Genomic DNA, 16810 nt, shown 5'->3' with positions numbered 1-16810 from the left:
AAGATGCAAGAAAAACTCAGCTACTGGGGTATATATAGTGTACTATATCTAATTCCAAGCTCACACTTCATGAGTCATCAGGCCTCATTTTCCCTTGCACGTCTTCTGAACACCTTTGGTTCACAGGCTAATTTAAAAGATGACGACGGCATGCAGTCTTTCCTACTCTGTTGAAACTAGAGGAATCATCCTCTCCGGTTTAGTTGTTCTCGTCTTTTTGCGCTTCTTTGGCTGATGCAATGAGACCTTATCCACACACTTCATTTTAACTACTTGTTTGTGCTCAGACAGATCAGTGGCTACAACATATTAACATTGTACACAGAAAGCCCCTTAAGTCATGACAGCCAAAACATCCTTACACGTTCACTCTTATCAATTTGATTGCTTAATTTATGGAAAAACATGCCAAAGCTATGCAGTACAGCCCTAGAGCATAAACGTGCCTCAGGGAGGCAAAATATACTCTGAACTGGACATGATGTTGGTGTTTTGTGTACTGTATATTAAAAACGAAACGACCTCAAAGAAAGAAAGAAAAAACAAGCAAGAAAGACAAGACAGCTTTGAAATAGACAAGATGGCCGTGCCGGCATCCCATGTTATCCCAGATGAAAATAACCCTTTTCCCACTAACAACAATCAACAGACACATTTCGCTTGCAGGCAAAACCTGGCTGCTGTAGTGTAGCTTGGTTTTATTTATGTCCACAAATATTTCAAAAAAATTACAAAATACTCAAATGGAGAGAACACAGAAGTCACGATTTCTGGGTTTCTACTCTGTTTACACTGTGTTATCCCATGGCAAACTACTCATATATACATTAAGCTTCAAGATATATATAAATGTAGCAGTCAGAATGTACACTCTGCTTTAACGGTGCAGTGAAACAAGCTCAACCATGACGACATAGAACAAGAGAGACGTTTCAAAAACACTAAAGCAAAATTAAAAAATAAACTTTCAAAACAGAGGAAAAATAAGAGAGATTTCTTAAAGAAAATCAAAAGGTCTGGGTTGTTTTAACAGGGCATCGAACACCAAGATGGCTTCAAAAACCACTGCATGTAAAGTTGTAGTTAATCACTGGTCTAAAATGGAAGAATTTCAGTGCTTATTTGCTGAATTATGTGAACAAAAAAAACTCCCACAACTTATCAGAATGCTTTCCTGGAAAAAAAAAAAAAAAAAAAAGAAAAAAAGAAAAAAGAAGAGATCAATGAGTAACTTCTGAACAGACTGCAAACTTCAGCTGGAAAAAAATACAGAGAGGACCATGGGAGGCAATTAGCTTTTTTTTTTTTTTTCCCCTTAAGAAGAGCTATAGCTAAAAATAACAGCAAAAGAGAAGGATCAGAAGAAAAGGCTGAGGTGGCTGAACTCCCCCAAACTCCCAAATTCCACATGGTAAAAACAAGGAGGGGAGGTTTAACTGAAACATGCCTAATTAGACCTTTAAAGTAAACTGAGGCACTCTCTCTGCTGAGCAGACCGATCTTCCTAGCTACTCCGCTGTTAGCAAAAGTAAAAAACGTTACTCAGAAGAAAACCATTTCACCTGATCACTGCAGACAGCAACTGAAGGCATTGACTGAAGAAGACTTTACCATCCTCGATTCTAGATTGACCTCATGGTTTCCAACTCTCAGAAACACTAGCTGTTCCTCCTAATACCTTCATAGAGAGTTCAAATATAGCAGATGGAACTGATTAAATGCTACTGCAGTTCTTTAGCACTGAGAAATCTGGAATGGAGGACAGAAAAAAAGGAAGATCAACATCAGCTGAAATAGTCCTCCTCTCTCTCCTATACACTCTTGCCTTAAGCGGACCTGGAATACCTCGATGCATATTGTGAATTGGTAAATTGATGTTACTAGATGTGCGACAGTCATCTTTGGGCACTAACACTGACGCCGTTTTGAGACCCATGAGGTGGGTAAAGCACTGCGAATGCCATGCCTTCCATCAGAATGTATGATTAACTACAAGTTTATCAACCATGGCTCAGCACAGTCCTATGACACAACCATCACACTGAACAGTTTACAACAGCAGAGAGAGAGCACTCATGAGTTAAGAGAATGGGGGGAAGTTATGCACCTGCAGAAAAAAATGGCCAGCAGATTCAGATGTCCATTGGTTGCATCACCCTCTGCTCTGGCAAAGAAAACCCATGGCACAAGAGTGGAAAAAAACCCCATTCTGCCTAGACAGTAAGCAGAGCTGTCTCCAAAACAATGCTCACTGGCCTTCTGTGTATTCCTCTCCTTTTACCATCCACATGGGAACTAGCCAACAGGAGTTATTCTGCATGGACCTGTTGTGTTGGGAGTCAGTAAATGTTACCGTCCATATATCTGGTTAATCGCAAAGCAGTAAGTTCCTGAGATACAGAACACTGGTGGCAATTAAAAGGTTTTTGCTTACAAAAAGAAAACTAAAACAGTCAAAGAGAAATACAGACTGGTCTTTGCAAAACAACTTTAAGAACACTGAGTTGCCTATCCACTTTTCTTAAGAACATATCAAACATAAGAGGCCAGAAACGGCATGTCCTCCAAAAAATATGCACATGCATACAAAATTCTGGCCGTACTAGTTTGAGCCACGGAACATTTTTAAAAAGAGATTTTAGAACAGATTTCTTTGAACCTTTGCCTAAAGTCTAAAACCAACGTAATTAGATTAAGTTTCAAAAGGTAATAGGAAAGAAGTGTATTATGGCCACACTGAAAATTAACCCTTGAAGTAGGCATCAAAAGGGTAAGCTAGTTCCAAGGGACACCTGTACTGCTGAGAAACCCAACTCAACAGAAATTATCTGCAGAACAGAGAGATGTAACACTAACAAAAAAACCCAACAAACCCAAACAAACCAAAAAACCAAGAACAGAAACAGTCATTTGCAACATTATCCCTGCAACTCCCTTTAATGCTTATTGTTGATATCAAACCAAATTTCAAGCTTTTACCCATTTGAAATTATTGATACTCATCATTCCCTTTAATTAAAGGGATAATTATATATATATATTTTATTAAAAAATCAACTCTGTATTCTGTCAATACCAGGTAGGAATTCACAATTTGTGATGTTACTGAAAATCAAGATAAACGTTTCTGGAGTTTTGTTTTGTTTTGTTTCTCCCCTCTACCCAAAAAAGTTATTTACAGACTTAAAAAGCCATGCTGCAGAACTGAGCTCTCTTTAAAATTATGAAGATTTCCTACAATGTATTAAAATAAAAGTAGATTTTTATTATTATAGCACTTGGATTCAGAGCTTGTTATGTCACCTACTTGCAATCCTTGTTTTTTTTAAAATAGCTATAGATGCATTGAGTGTCTCTTCACGCACAGTGACTTGTGTTGTGAACCTGATTCTAGCACCTACTCAAAACAAACTAGTAAGAAAAAAAACCCAAGATTGCAGGAAGTTCTCTGAATATTCCACACAGTCCTGTATTTTCAATAGGCTTCTGAATACGTTGTCATGCAGGGAGACCCACACCAGTCTTGAGAAATCTTCTCTACAAATGAACACTATGCTGATAAGTCTCTACTTGTTGGGTGGTTGTTTCTGTTTTAAATATATAAAGAAATCTTTATAAGATATTCTTTTCCTTTTGTAGCTCTTATGTATGTAAAAATGTTCCACTCCTTCCCAAGGACTGGGGTTTCCATAGCCAGCATTACAAATAAATAATTTATTACAACTGTTTGTCGCCTTCTTTCTTCAGTCGACTGAAAGAGAAAGAAAACTCATTTTAACAAAACGAAGGAGGTGTCACGACACTTCAGAGAGAGCCTGCCTTCCTGCTAACCTCACCCGGCTGCCCTGAAGGGAACAGAGGCTGCAACAGGACTTGTGAGCTTTCAGCACAAAAATGAAAGCCATTGTAACAGCAGTGATAACCCTGCCTGTTGTGGGAGGAAGCGATGACCTTTTGCTACCGAAGCGCTCCTTACATGTGAGCAAGATCACTAGTGCCAGCTCCTCATGCTTTAGCTTTATCTGCACTTGCAGATATGACAGTCAGCTTCAGGCAGACCGGCTGCCCCCATGGCACGAGGCCAGCAGGCAATTTTGGATAGCAGAAGCGAGGACTGAAACATCAAAGTAAAGCAGCGCAAGGCAGGTGTTTAATCTGCTGCTTCCTATATATCTTTGCTACCCACAGACATGCAGAATGACTCCTGCTAGGTGCTGGTGGCTTCTTCTTCTTAGCTGACATATTGCCAGTGGTCACGGCCAAACAGGAAATACGGTGGTGTCGCATAAGGTAGGCCAAGGAGAGAACCACTCTACTGCCAACACCATGTAGCATTCTGGGCAGAAAGGACTTGCGTGATTCGTCTAGGCCTTCTCAGCTGGTGATGCAGGATCTGTGTTATTCACCCATTTCAACTTCCTATTACCCTTCGTCATTTCTTAAGATTTATTGGATTCCTCCCCTCTTCTCATTCATAAAGCTTTTACCCACCCTCCTCCACTGTTCTCAAGGAAGAGGGAGAGATGTGGAAGCGGCAATCATAGTATCACACTAAAAACCCCAATCAGAGCTAATTCTGCAATTTAAGACTCAACTAGTCTACATTCTGTGCCAATAATTTGGACCTAGCTTCCAATTTGCCCTATCACCTGTGCCCAAATTAGGTCTTAGTACAGCTCCACCATCTTCCATAACTGCATCAGGACAGTAACTCAGCACACAGTAAGAAAGGCAGTAATTCAGAAGAAAAAAGATGGAATGTGGAGAAAGAGGAAGGCAGCTGCAGCACCCCCGAGTCTCCGAAAGCCTTCATTGCACCTCTCACCTGTAATAATCTTCCTGACTTGGTAGATGACCACCATGCATGTGAGGATGCCCATGCAACCACTGCTGCTCCATTGCCAGTCTTTGCAGCTCTGCTGACTGGGCATGCATGGCCTGCAGTTGGTGGGCTGCTGACATAGGAGGTGGAATGGCACCAGGCAGATCTCGTGGGTAAGGAGTACCTACGAGAAAGTTGCCCATTTTTAGACACTTGTTTGCTATGAGGTCTGCAGAGAGTTGTCCCATGAAGCTTTTTATTTTGTTTTTTTAAACCAATCAACCAACCTTTGGCTGTAACCTAAGTCACAGCTCAACTCTACCAACTCCCCTCCCAAGAAATGCGAAGACCCAGAAGAAAAGATGACATTTCAGATCAAGAGCCAACCTTTGCAAAGACCACAAAATGCTCTCACCGAAGACTGGATGTCGGAGCATTTCATGCTCATGAGGTGGCTGCCCTAGCAATGGGTTGGGGATGGTCCCAGGTGGGTAGGGAAAACGTGCCAAGTGGGGTCCAGCTGCTAAAGGATCCACCAGCGGGTGAACAGGTCCTGCTGAACCTTCAAAAGAAGGAAAGAAAACAAGCAATCAGCTGCTTTGGGAAGCATCGCTCACTGTTGGGAGATCAAAAGCCCTGTTAGACTTTAGCTGGATCAGCATTTGGCCTAACTGGCATGTAATTACCAGAAGCTTAGCTCCATCCAATTTGAAACCCACTTTTCTATCTTCAAGTGACATCTGCTTACCAAACAGTCTTAATTGGTAAAGCAACAACCCAGGGCTGTCAATTTCTACAAGAAAAAGAAATCCACCAAGCAGTAGGGAAAAAAAAATTTTAAAAATCAAGTAAATAAACCACCTAAGCTTTCATTTTCCGTTGTTCCTTCCACACTCCTCCCATAAACACTGCAGCAGTGCTTGCTAATCAGAGCTGCTCAGCCTAACATAGGCAAAATGAGATGTTGCTGTGAAATCTGTTCAATAACTGGAGACTTAAAAAAAAAGAAATCCTGCTGCACAGGTCTGCTCTTACCTTTACTTAGCCTTGCAAGATCTCTCCCCTGTACAGATCTTTCTTTTTTTTTAACTGCTTATCATAACTACGTTTTTCACCATGCGTTCAGAGCGCAAACACCTAGTCAAACACCCTAAGTAGACTCTGAAAAAAGCAATCTGCTCTTCAGTCTTTACCTCCCAGCCACTTGTTCCCACCTCTACCTACCACTGCTTGTTGGTATGCCTGCACAATGGGCAGCCTGGGGAACAGGCCACTATTATCCCAACAAACAGAAAAGACACAAAATGATAAAAACCCAGCGAAAACCATAAGCAGTTGGGCAAATCCAGATCAGCTTTATTTTCAGCTCTGTAGTGCTGCTATATGTGAGGCCACCTCTTAATCCATGGATCTCTGGGCCAAACTTACTACTCTCTGCTCTCCTAAGAATCTCCTGTTCTTGGCTTGTACAAGTTACCTCAAACATATCGCTACAAACTCAATTGCTTCAGTTGATTTTTCTGGAAATTCCTTGGAAATAAGCGATCCCGTTTCCACCTATCAGTGCAAGTGACCTGAATTACAGATCTGCTCCCACAAGTAACCTGAGGAAGGAACATGCTCAGCTCCGGTAACTACACTGAGAAAAACTAAAACCATCAGAGAGAACGGTGGAATGCTTTATTGCAGCACTGTAACAGGGAAACGCTGTGTTTTTCTTTAGCTATCGGTCTCTGACACTGGGCCTCTCTTTCTGAAGAGAACTCTGATCTCTTCACAACAAAGATGGCCAATATTCAGAAAAATTTCCCCCAAAACTCTCTCCTATTTCCCCTTTACACACATAAAATTGAAGGATCACTAGTGACATTTAGTACAGAAGCACTTAAGCATCCTTCTGACTTTACCAATACTACTTGATGGGCTAAAAGCTGGCAAAACCCTCTGTTTGCAAAAGCTGACATTGTCACCACCCTTGTGTGGAGAAGGACACCTGTAGACAACCTCTCTGATGTCACTTTACCAATATGATGAAAAAAAGACACCAGCAAAACCTGAAAAATATTTACTCATCAGCTCATCTGAAATCTCAGCAGGTTAAGTTGTTAGCCGATTGCAGAGGAATCGCAAGTGAAAGGAACACACCACGGCTAACACAGTTCTCCCTCAGCTGTTATCTGGTCCAGAGCACAAATGCGCGGTCATTTTACCCTCTATTCATCCCCCCCTAAGGAGACATACAGCTTATGCACTTTAGGGCCTTACCCACCTATGGAGCTACTCCAGAGCAAGAACTACTTGGAGACACTCAAGAGCCCCTAACTGCATTTTAACCTGGCATCCAAGATTAAAGCCAAATTACTTTTCGAATACAGGTAGGAGAGACTTGACACGGAATTGACTTGGCTTTGTCTGCACCAGTCTCTCGCTAGACTGAGAATGAGAATGCACTAGCCATATTTTTGTCCACAACAAGTAACTGGGGAGTATCTAGACTTACCTGCACAGAGGTGGTGACTTACCTGATGACAGAATCCTTGCATAGACACGATCTATGACAAATTTCTTCTGCTATCAATGGGGTACGCAAACCTGCCTCAAATTGAACCAGTTTGTAATTTGTGCAGTCAGTCTGAACTGAAGTCTGCAGCTGATGGCTTTAAGAATGCCGATATTCAGCACTATCATCTCCTACCTGCAACCCCCGCCCCTTAACAACCTCACAAGACCCTGCTGATTTCCTTGCCATACAACTTGGCTTCTGCAACAGCACTCCATTCCTTCCAAACTCCAAAAAGCAGACATCCCAGCTACGTTTAATACGTACTGCTCCAAGGCGAAGTATGCTATATCTGCTTGCACAAACACTACATTTGTAGCCAGCTGCACCAGAAGCTGCACTTTTAAGTACTTGGACTTTTTTTCCCCCCCTTACTTAGCAGCTACTGCACCTGGTGCCTTGCTCGCTATGTGCTCTCCCGTCTGCCACCAGGAAATCAGAAAAATTCTGCTTAGTGCCTCATCTTCCAGACTCCAGGTTACAGACTCCAGACTTCTAGAGAAGTAACCACGTAGTTTGCTTCAGAAATGAGCAAGGCATCAATTCATTTTTGAGACTATTAAATACTTGGGGGAAAAAAATTTCCACACATAAGAATATACTGTAGCTAGGAAGATGCCAACCCATAAATTTAGATGGTTCATATGAGAATTGTGACAGAGAATTTCAGCTCAACTAAAGCCAGATGGTTGGCATGTCAAATGGCTAAAGAGATGGAAGTCTTTCTCTCCTAATTTTTTTTTTCTCAGCTCCTATATGGAAACACCAGCTTCAGCTCCTTTCCAGCTATAACTCATAACAGCCATTAGCATTAGCAGTGTTAGCAGTTCCATGATATCTCTCCTAGTGAATTCCCTTCACCCGATGGAGTCTCCACCTGTACACCAGACACCACTGTAAGGTGGTGCTCTAGGACTCCAGTACTTAAAAAAATTAAGAAACACAACAGAACAGCAAACCTTTTACAGTGACAGCACGCAGTCTCAATGAGGATCACTGTACCGTTACCATCATTTACTTATCACTGTTATTGGTCCACCCTCCCAAAAAATAAATCGTTTGCATTTCAGTTATCACAACCTTATACAGTACAGAAGTCACATAATATACAAGAAAACAGGGATTTTGCTCCTTGAATTGGAGAGTCACAGCCTGCCTGGTTTGGGTAGACTGCTGCTAGCAGCTCAGGAGAGAGGCTCCCTAGGAAACTGCTAGCCCGCTTCCCTGGGCTCACCTTGATGTAAGGGATCCTGCTGATGTAGGTGTAAATGCGAGTGTATGTGTGAATGTTGGTGATGGTGAGGCGTGACGTTGAACATCTGGAGCCGTGCCAATGGGTCGTTCGTCAGCGATGCCATCCGCTCAGCGTGTATTCTCTCTGCTGCCAGTCTGTCAGGGTAGCTCATTTCAGGCCGTAACTGCGGGCCTGCCAGTGCAAGTCTCTCTCTTTCAAGGGGGTTCAAACCCGGATGGAAGGAAGCAAATGGGTGAGGTCCTGCTGTTGGGGGAATAGTCAGTGCACCATGCCTGGCAAAATGCTCCATGGGGTTAGTAGCCGGGTGCAGTGCATCTAGCTCTGGGGGCTTCACCTCAAAGCCAGGTTTCATCCTCTCTCTCAACTCCCTTTCCCGGATTTCTCGCTCCCGGATTTCCCGCTCTCGCAGCTCTCGTTCCCGAATGGTGGGATCCACATTGTAGAGGCCAGGCATGTGGTAGGCCAGAAGTGGATCAGTGGGGTTTAGGGGCACAAAGAAGGGATGATTACGGTTTGTTGGCGACATGACATGAGGACGGGCATATTCACTTAGTGTTCGTAAAGCAGGTGTATCTGGACCAATGTAAGGTGGTACAGCAGCAATGGTCGTTGGTGGAGGTTCAAATGAAGGTCTCATATGTGCTGGCCCGCTGAGCTGAGACTCTCCAAGACGGCCTTCATGGGAGGAGCTGGATACCTTCTGCTGCACAGAATGGGGGAAGAGAATTTTAGTTCAACACACTTGGCTTAAAAAGACAGCAGGCACGCACTTCCCTTCTCGTGCTTCAGGCTCTAAGAAGAGGTAAGTTCAGCCTGCTGAGCCTCATGACTCCTGTAGTTGTGTGCTCTAGTGTGGTTTGGGGAAGAACTGGATTCTGTCTACCCTGTAGGCCAGAAGATAACTACTTCGTAGTGGCAGCCTCCAAGGTACACTAACTGCTTTACAGTTAGTAGAACAGCAACTAGTTGGTACATGTCACAGCTATGGGCAACAGTTGGCTGCTACGTGGCACTACATGCTACCAGTCTTGGTTGCAGTGTGTTCTTCCTCTCCTCTCCACACTCATTTGTATCCTAAAACTTACTAAACCCAAGGAAACTCATCTCCACGATGTACAACACAACAAATTCCACTCCTTTCACATCAGGACTTTGCATCCTGCTCTTCCCTCCTGTACAAGGGCAGCACAGCACTTCTGGGGAGGGCAACAAGCACAGTTTACCTATGCATTTGGCCAAGGATACCTAACCCCAAAGTAAAGCAAAGTCCCCATACGTGACACATCCCTTAATGGACAGATGCTATATCCCGACTTCTGTAATCCTGAAATGCACCATGGAATAGGAAGACTTTAGCACCTTCTTTTTCAGCACCAATAATGTATTACTAACCTACCAATTCTGTGGGCCCAGAAGTAACCATTCCTTTCCGACAGGCCACAGAAAAATGGATTAGTTGTACTGGCTCTTTACACCAAGACTGGAGTTTGGGCCTCCCCATAAAAATGTTAATTAAGTTTACTTCAAATTTAAAAAGCCTTCAGATCCCCTTTTTCCAGCAGACAGCACTCTTGTGCTTGCACAGTAGTACAAGGTACACAAGGCATTCGCTATACCTGCACAGAGTGCTTTTCTACTGCACGTAAATGTCAATACTTGGCCTAGTTATCCCCAGCTGCACTGGCTTCCCACACATCAGAAACAGACCAGGAGTAGAAACTCTCCATTTCCTTAAAAGAGAAGAAAGTCACAGGCAGGGCAGGAGGTGCTCACAGCTGGTTGGCTTTCACTTAATACACAAGGCTCCCATATTCACAAGTACCTGATTGCACACGCATTAAAGCGCTTCTGGGGATTTGCATTCTGTAGTCACCATCCAGGTCAGATCCTACCACGCCAACTCCCTTAAACAGCTCTTAGCTACAAATAAACCTACCGCAGCTCTTTCTGCTTCTCTTTCACGTTCCCGCTCCCTCTCTCTTTCCTTCTCTTTTTCTTTTTCTCTTTCCCTCTCTTCTCTGGCTTTCTGCTCCGCTTCTCTTTTGGCCTTTTCAATGGCCTCTTCTCTCTTCTTGGCCAGTTTCGATCCTGCCAGAGGCATAAAGTATAAGTCTGCTCTTGAGCATGAGTTGTAGCCACGGTCCAGGTGCTTATAGAACCTGAAAGAAACAAAAGAGAAAAAGCTTAGCCCTGGGAAAGGTGGAAGAGTCTGGGATTTAAGAGCTGTATGTCAAAAAAAAAAAAACAACTATCACCCTACACTTGTACAATAGCGCTACCAGCTTCCCTGAAAGCCATGAGAAAATTAATTGTACTGTATTACTCCACAGGCAAGCGAAGTATAAAACCCCTCTCACAATTACAAACTGTAACGCCCTGTCTGAATACACTGGCTGAAATAGCACCTTTCCAGAAAAACAGAGCAAAATCACGCTAGACAGAGAGGCTGACAAGATGCACATGTAAAATACACTCGGCTCCCACAGGAATTCATTTCTCAGCTTCTGGGAGTGTCCTGCTACACAGAAAAACACAGAGCACATGAAGGACGCACTGATGACAACCTCCGTACCTGGCTGACTGACTAGCATGACTTGGTGTATCCACCACAGTAGGTTCTGGTGATGGACTTCTGGGTGGAGGGGGAGGGCTTTCTGGTTCCTCAGCTTCATCTGGGACTTCTTCTTTGATTTGAATAGGTGGTAGCGTGCATGCTGTCACCACTGGCACGTTTCCACTAGAAGCTGCTGATGTGGAGATGGAAGTCTGAAGCGGGATGCCAGGCACAGTGGGTGGCGTGGATGTGGAGGGGCAAGAAGGAGGGGTGATGGAAGGTGGGCCTCCTGGGACAAATGGATGCTGAGAAAAGGGGGGCTGGGAGGATACCTGATGGAGTCCAGATGGGGGGTGATTAGCAGGTGGGGGAAGGCTCTGACTCTGCGTCAGTACAGGAGGCTGAGCTTGCGAAGACTGCAGCGGTTGGCTTTGAGGCATCAGCTGCAAAGGAGGAGGGTGTGCAGATGGAGGATGATGAGTTGAGAGGGAGCTCAGAGGTTTTAAAGCAGGTGGTGGAGGCAAGTTGGAGTTCATTGAGAATGGAGAAGGGCCAGAGAGATGAGGAGGGTGCTTGTGGGATGGAGCAGTGGGGAGCTGAGGGATTGGGGTAGTAGGGGGAGGTTTGATATGAGGCATGGCCATGGGTGCAGGGGGCAAGGGCTGCTCCCGTGGAGGCTGAGCCTGCTGCAGGGAGGTTGCAGTCGGTAGGACAGGCTGCGTTACCTGAACCTGGAGAGCGGAGTGGGAATGAGATGGTGCTTGTGTCTGAAGGGGAACCTGAGACTGAGATGACTGAGTGGGGAGGGAAAATGGCTGGGAAGGTACAGGATGAGGCAGGAGGGGTTGGGCCTGCAGGCTGTGAGGGGCAGGCTGGGCCTGACTGTGGAGCGGAGGCTGCGAGTGAGGCTGCGAAGAGGCAGGGGTCGGCTGGCTCTGCGACACGCTCAGAGGCTGCAGAGGTGGGTGGGGTGACGGGAGCCTCTGTGGGTGCAAAGCAGGAGCCTGCTGTATGTGAGAGTGAGGAGGTGGTGGCGCAGGGGCCTGGGGCTGGCTGGGGGGCTGGGATGCCGATGGCGAGACCTGCGGTGGGGCTGAAGTCGCGCTCGATGCTGCTGGCAGCGATGCTGGTAACTGGGCTGATATAGGCGGCGTAGGAGGAGGAGCCTGGCCAGAACCGCTCTGTGCCTGAAGCACTTGGGGCTGTGCCTGCAGCACTTGCTGTTGAGCAGATGAATCCGAGTCACTCTCATTGTCTTGAGGGCTAGGGATGCTGGGTGACGTGCTCCGGTTATCCTGGTCGATGTCCTTGGGATCACTGCTCCCCTCGTCATTGACGCTGCGGCTGTCAGAGCTCTCGCCTTCGCCCTCACCCTCTGAGGGAGAGTTTGGCCTGCTGATCTCCTGCAGGGAGAGGGGGAAGAATAAACACCCTGCATGAGAAAACTGCACGAAGAACATTACCAGCATGCCATAGGATGCAACCCACTACACATGCTGTGCAAACACAAGTGCAAGTACCACCCTTTGAACCTCACAGGACTTAAAACAGCACAGGCAACGTAAATATCCAAAGGGAGGGTGCAAAGACAACAGAGCCAGGCTCTTTATAGTAGTGTCCAGTGGCAATAGGCACAAACTGAAATACAGGAGGTTCTGCCTGAACATAATGAAACGCTTTTTCACTATGACGGTGACCAAGCAACGGAACAGGTTGCCCAGGGAGGCTGTGGACTCTCCATCTTTGGAGATATTCAAAATCCGTCTGGACACGGCCCTGGGCGGTTGCCTCTAGGTGGCTCTGCTTGAGCAGAAGGGGTGGACTAGATGATCTCCAGGTCCCTTCCAACCTCAACCATTCTGTGATTCTGTAATATGCAAAGCTCAGTGCCAGAGTTCCCAAATCCTGTGCACAGAGTGAGCCTGGTCAGGTACATGGAGCTGAAAAGACATCCTAAAGGTATTTCAATTGAGCTTTGATACCATTACATTAAGAGAACTCCAGTGGTGGTCTTCTAACTTGCCACAGAAGAAGAAAAAACAAATTTCAATTAAAAAAAATTGGGGGGAGGGGGTAGAAAATAATCAAAGTATACTCCTATATGGTTGATATTGATACTAGAACAAAAAAAAGACTTCTGGACTTACCCTCTATCATTCCACTCTTTTTCAACAGAAGGAACACATTATAATATGGGTTGCTTTCCAGCCACAGATTGTTACAAATTCACTATGGCTTAAATTGTTTTCATGTTTTTCGTTTGTTACCAGGTTTGCACCCCCTCCCACTCTCAAGCCATTCTCCTAAGAGAAAATATTCCTTTGTGGGACTCACTTGAGTTTTGGATTTTTTGGCATTGGACCTGTCAGGTTCCTCTGTGTCAGAAGCTGCCTTTTCCCGCTGCCTCTTGGAGTTCTTGAGAGGAGAAGATACCTCTTCTTTTATCTTCTGCCACAAATGAAGCAGAACACAACAGTTACCAGTGATACAAATGCAAAAGTAAATGGAGCGTATGCCAGTGCTACCATATTTAATACAAATAAACGAGAAGGGTTCCTATGGAGCAGGAGGACTGATCAGAAGTTGAGTATTTAACAACAAACCAATATGCATCTGTTGCTCTGTCCAGTTACGGGTTGCAGGGGAATCTGTTCTGGAGCTGCTGCTGTATTCCCTATCTGCCAGGAGCAGCTCCCAGAAGACCTGCATCTACATAATGCTCTAGCCACTCCTTCTGGAGGTCAAATTTAAGACAGAACCCAAGACAGACTGCAATTTTGCTCCTGCAGACAGAAACCCAAGGGGCAGTTTGCACACAAACCCTGCATACATTTCTGACACAAGCTAGTAAGAAAAAGGAACGTGAAGTAAAGAATTCCTCATCGTGCAGATGTGGTCTCGAGCTTTGAAAGTGAAGGGATATTTTAAACAAAAGCAGTTGTCTTTCCACCTTCAGCTGTGCAGAATCGAGTCCTTGAGGAACTCACACTACATCAGCTCTCCCAGTGCACTCTTCTAATGGAGACCAACACCAGTTGTTAACAGAGGATGGAGCAAGAACTTCTGCAGTAGACAGGCACAAGATAAGCGTGTCTCTTTCTACTACATGAAAGCCTTGCTTTACTCCAGATATTTTGAGAGGGCTATTTTTATACCCCCTCAAATATAGGGCTAACAGTGAGTAGTTATTACGAGATTACTACCTTCTTTCATGGCCTGGGACAACTTTATACATCACATAATTACCTAACCTAACTTCAAATTTTGCTAAGTTCTCAGTTTTAGCATGTGAAAACTTACTCCATACTCCAGTTTTGACTTGTTTTTTAAAATAAATATTTATTTTTAACTTGCTACTTTTCAATTTACACTGCTTAATGGCAAGCCTTCCCGCTTCATCTGGCTTTGTTTCTTCAGTACTGTCTTGGAAAGGCACTTATTCATTTAAACAGACTAAACTGTCAGCTTGCTCTGAAAAATCAAGCAAATATACCGACAGAAAAACAGTAACAGAAGTAGACTCAATTACTACATATTCATATTCCTTTGTAAACAAAGATTAAGCACTGCTTAAAAAAAATCCCCCAAACTGTCTACTTGTCTCAAATACAGCATTTCTGATCTGTATTACTTCCATGAACCTCATGCTTGCATTTGCATCTGAAATTGAAGGATTAATTTATCATGAGAGCAGTAAGGTTATGTGGGTATACTTTAATGCTTTTTATCACTACACATCCTTATGTATAGGAACAAACCATCACTCAGATGCACCATTAAATTTTTTGCTTATCCGAACAAGTAGGAATTTCTAGGTCACTGAGAGATTGCCTGGCTTCCTAGAATCTGCATCTCCTGCAGCTGACTGAAAAGGCCTCAGGTGTCCAGTCCTAACACAAAAGAAGAACGGGAAAATTTTACCTTGGTAGACTTCTTCACTGAATCTGCTTTGCTGTCATTGCTGGAGGTGCTGGCAGCGCTAGGAGAGTTGCGGCCACTAGAACGGATGTCTTCATTAATAGGTGAGGCTCTACCATCAGGGCTGGCTGGCTGCTTTTTACGACCACTACGTAGTGTAGACATCTGTTTGTTTAACAGAAATAGAAGTGTATCAAAATCAACATTTGTCCAACCTCTTTACTTTTTTTTCTGTCTTACATCAGGGGCATGGATGGACCACTCCTGCTAAGAGCTTGAGAAATGACAAACCAAGAGCATTTGACATTGTAACAATTTCTCCTTGAAAGCTCATCCGGACTTAAAAGGAGGCAAATCCTTAATTTGTCTACTCAAAAACTAAGTGCTGATTATTTTATTTAGTAGTGCCTGCTAGAAATGACAACATTAGAAAGATGTTCCAAAGCTGCTGCTGTTTGCAAGCTAAATTTTCGTCATAAAACGCATGTGCGCACATTTGTAGGTGTGTGTACACACGCGGTGAATGAGGTAGCAGGGGACCCTTGTGTTCCATTAAAAAAAAAAAGTCTATCTGTTGGCATTCAAGAGGTCAAGACCAGTTTCTAAAGCCACAGTTTCAATGTGCTCCTGCTATGCCATAAGGAATCACAGCAGAGTGTATTTCAATAATTAATGCTGTTTCCCTCCCAGTTTGGCAGTTTTTTGGATGACTGGCTACCACAAAAACAACAAAGCCACCTTACTTGACAGTGTAGCCTCACAAGGTATTTAGAAGCAATGGTCACATCATCATGATCAGAAAGATGGAGAGGGGAGGGCAAGAAATTTACCTGCTGCTTTCTATCAGCCAAAACCCAAAGCAAACATCAAATTAACTAGAGCTGCTGTCAGAGTTCTCACGAGTGACTTGCGCACAGTAAGGCTCCCAGCATTTCACCCCGAGTAAAAACTCTGCGACAGGGCACACTGACCATAGGCGCAGAATACAGTTTTCTGCAGGGAAGGGATTTTAACTCCAGTAATGTGAGGAGACCACAGAAATAGCATTTAATTTTTTCAAACTCGTCCTTTAAAATAAGCCCAAGGGCTTACCTCTGACGGGCTCCAGCTGGAAGAAGGATACATACTAGCACAAAATCTGTAATGATGCACTGGTCAAGGGCCCCCTCATGATGACAGTCCACTGCCAGTCATTAAAAACGTGAAAATAACAAGCTTGACTACAACTTGCAGAAGAGACATTGCAGCTCCTTTTTCCAAAGAAAGCCTCAACGTCAGCAAATCTCACACTCGCATACACAAATGCAGCAGCAGGCACATACCAGGGCGAACAAGCAAGATGGAGAAAGCGTCATTTTAGAAGTTTGACTACCTTTTTCCAGACAACACCCCATCTTTACAGAAGAAGCTGCAATGCAAAAGTGTTAAGCCTACCGAGCCTCGACTCCGCCTTGTCCTCATGCTATGCTTTCCACTAAGTCCATCATCTTCCTCTTTGACAGGCTTAAACATAAAGGGTGGAGGGTCTACAGGCTTCTCAATGGGTGGCAGCTCTCCGTATTTTTTGAAGTGAATGCGACAATCGGTGCACAATAAAATGTTTTCTCGACCGCCGTGGTGCCAGTCCTTGGAGGCTTGGGGCAGGAAAAGTGACAGCTTAGAAATAGGCAACGTACCAGATACTCAGCACAAACACATTGC

The 16810-nt window shown here is 44.4% G+C and overlaps 1 protein-coding gene across 8 annotated transcripts in view; it reads right to left on the bottom strand.

Moving 5' to 3' along the window:
• Positions 1-683: 683 nt before the first annotated feature.
• Positions 684-16810, bottom strand: part of RERE (arginine-glutamic acid dipeptide repeats) — a 257908-nt gene continuing 241781 nt past the window's right edge. For 5 of the 8 annotated variants that reach the window (XM_087755174.1, XM_087755173.1, XM_087755177.1 and 2 more), the window contains 9 exons: positions 16544-16743; positions 15113-15274; positions 13526-13639; positions 11210-12594; positions 10574-10796; positions 8617-9340; positions 5238-5384; positions 4826-5006; positions 684-3751 (listed from right to left, as the gene is read on the bottom strand). In XM_087755174.1, coding sequence (XP_087611300.1) covers positions 3718-3751; positions 4826-5006; positions 5238-5384; positions 8617-9340; positions 10574-10796; positions 11210-12594; positions 13526-13639; positions 15113-15274; positions 16544-16743 — 3170 coding nt within the window. In that variant the 3' untranslated portion in view covers positions 684-3717. The remainder of the gene's footprint in view (positions 3752-4825; positions 5007-5237; positions 5385-8616; positions 9341-10573; positions 10797-11209; positions 12595-13525; positions 13640-15112; positions 15275-16543; positions 16744-16810) is intronic. The other 3 variants (XM_087755175.1, XM_087755178.1, XM_087755176.1) reach the window with 2 other exon arrangements.

Source organism: Nipponia nippon, unplaced genomic scaffold, assembly GCF_047370975.1.
Source record: "Nipponia nippon isolate SJK-2023a ecotype South Korea unplaced genomic scaffold, ASM4737097v1 scaffold_19, whole genome shotgun sequence".
In the NCBI taxonomy this organism is placed as follows: Eukaryota; Metazoa; Chordata; class Aves; order Pelecaniformes; family Threskiornithidae; genus Nipponia; species Nipponia nippon.
The sequence above is the reverse complement of the archived record's forward strand: the minus strand, read 5'-3'. Positions and strand labels throughout refer to the sequence as shown.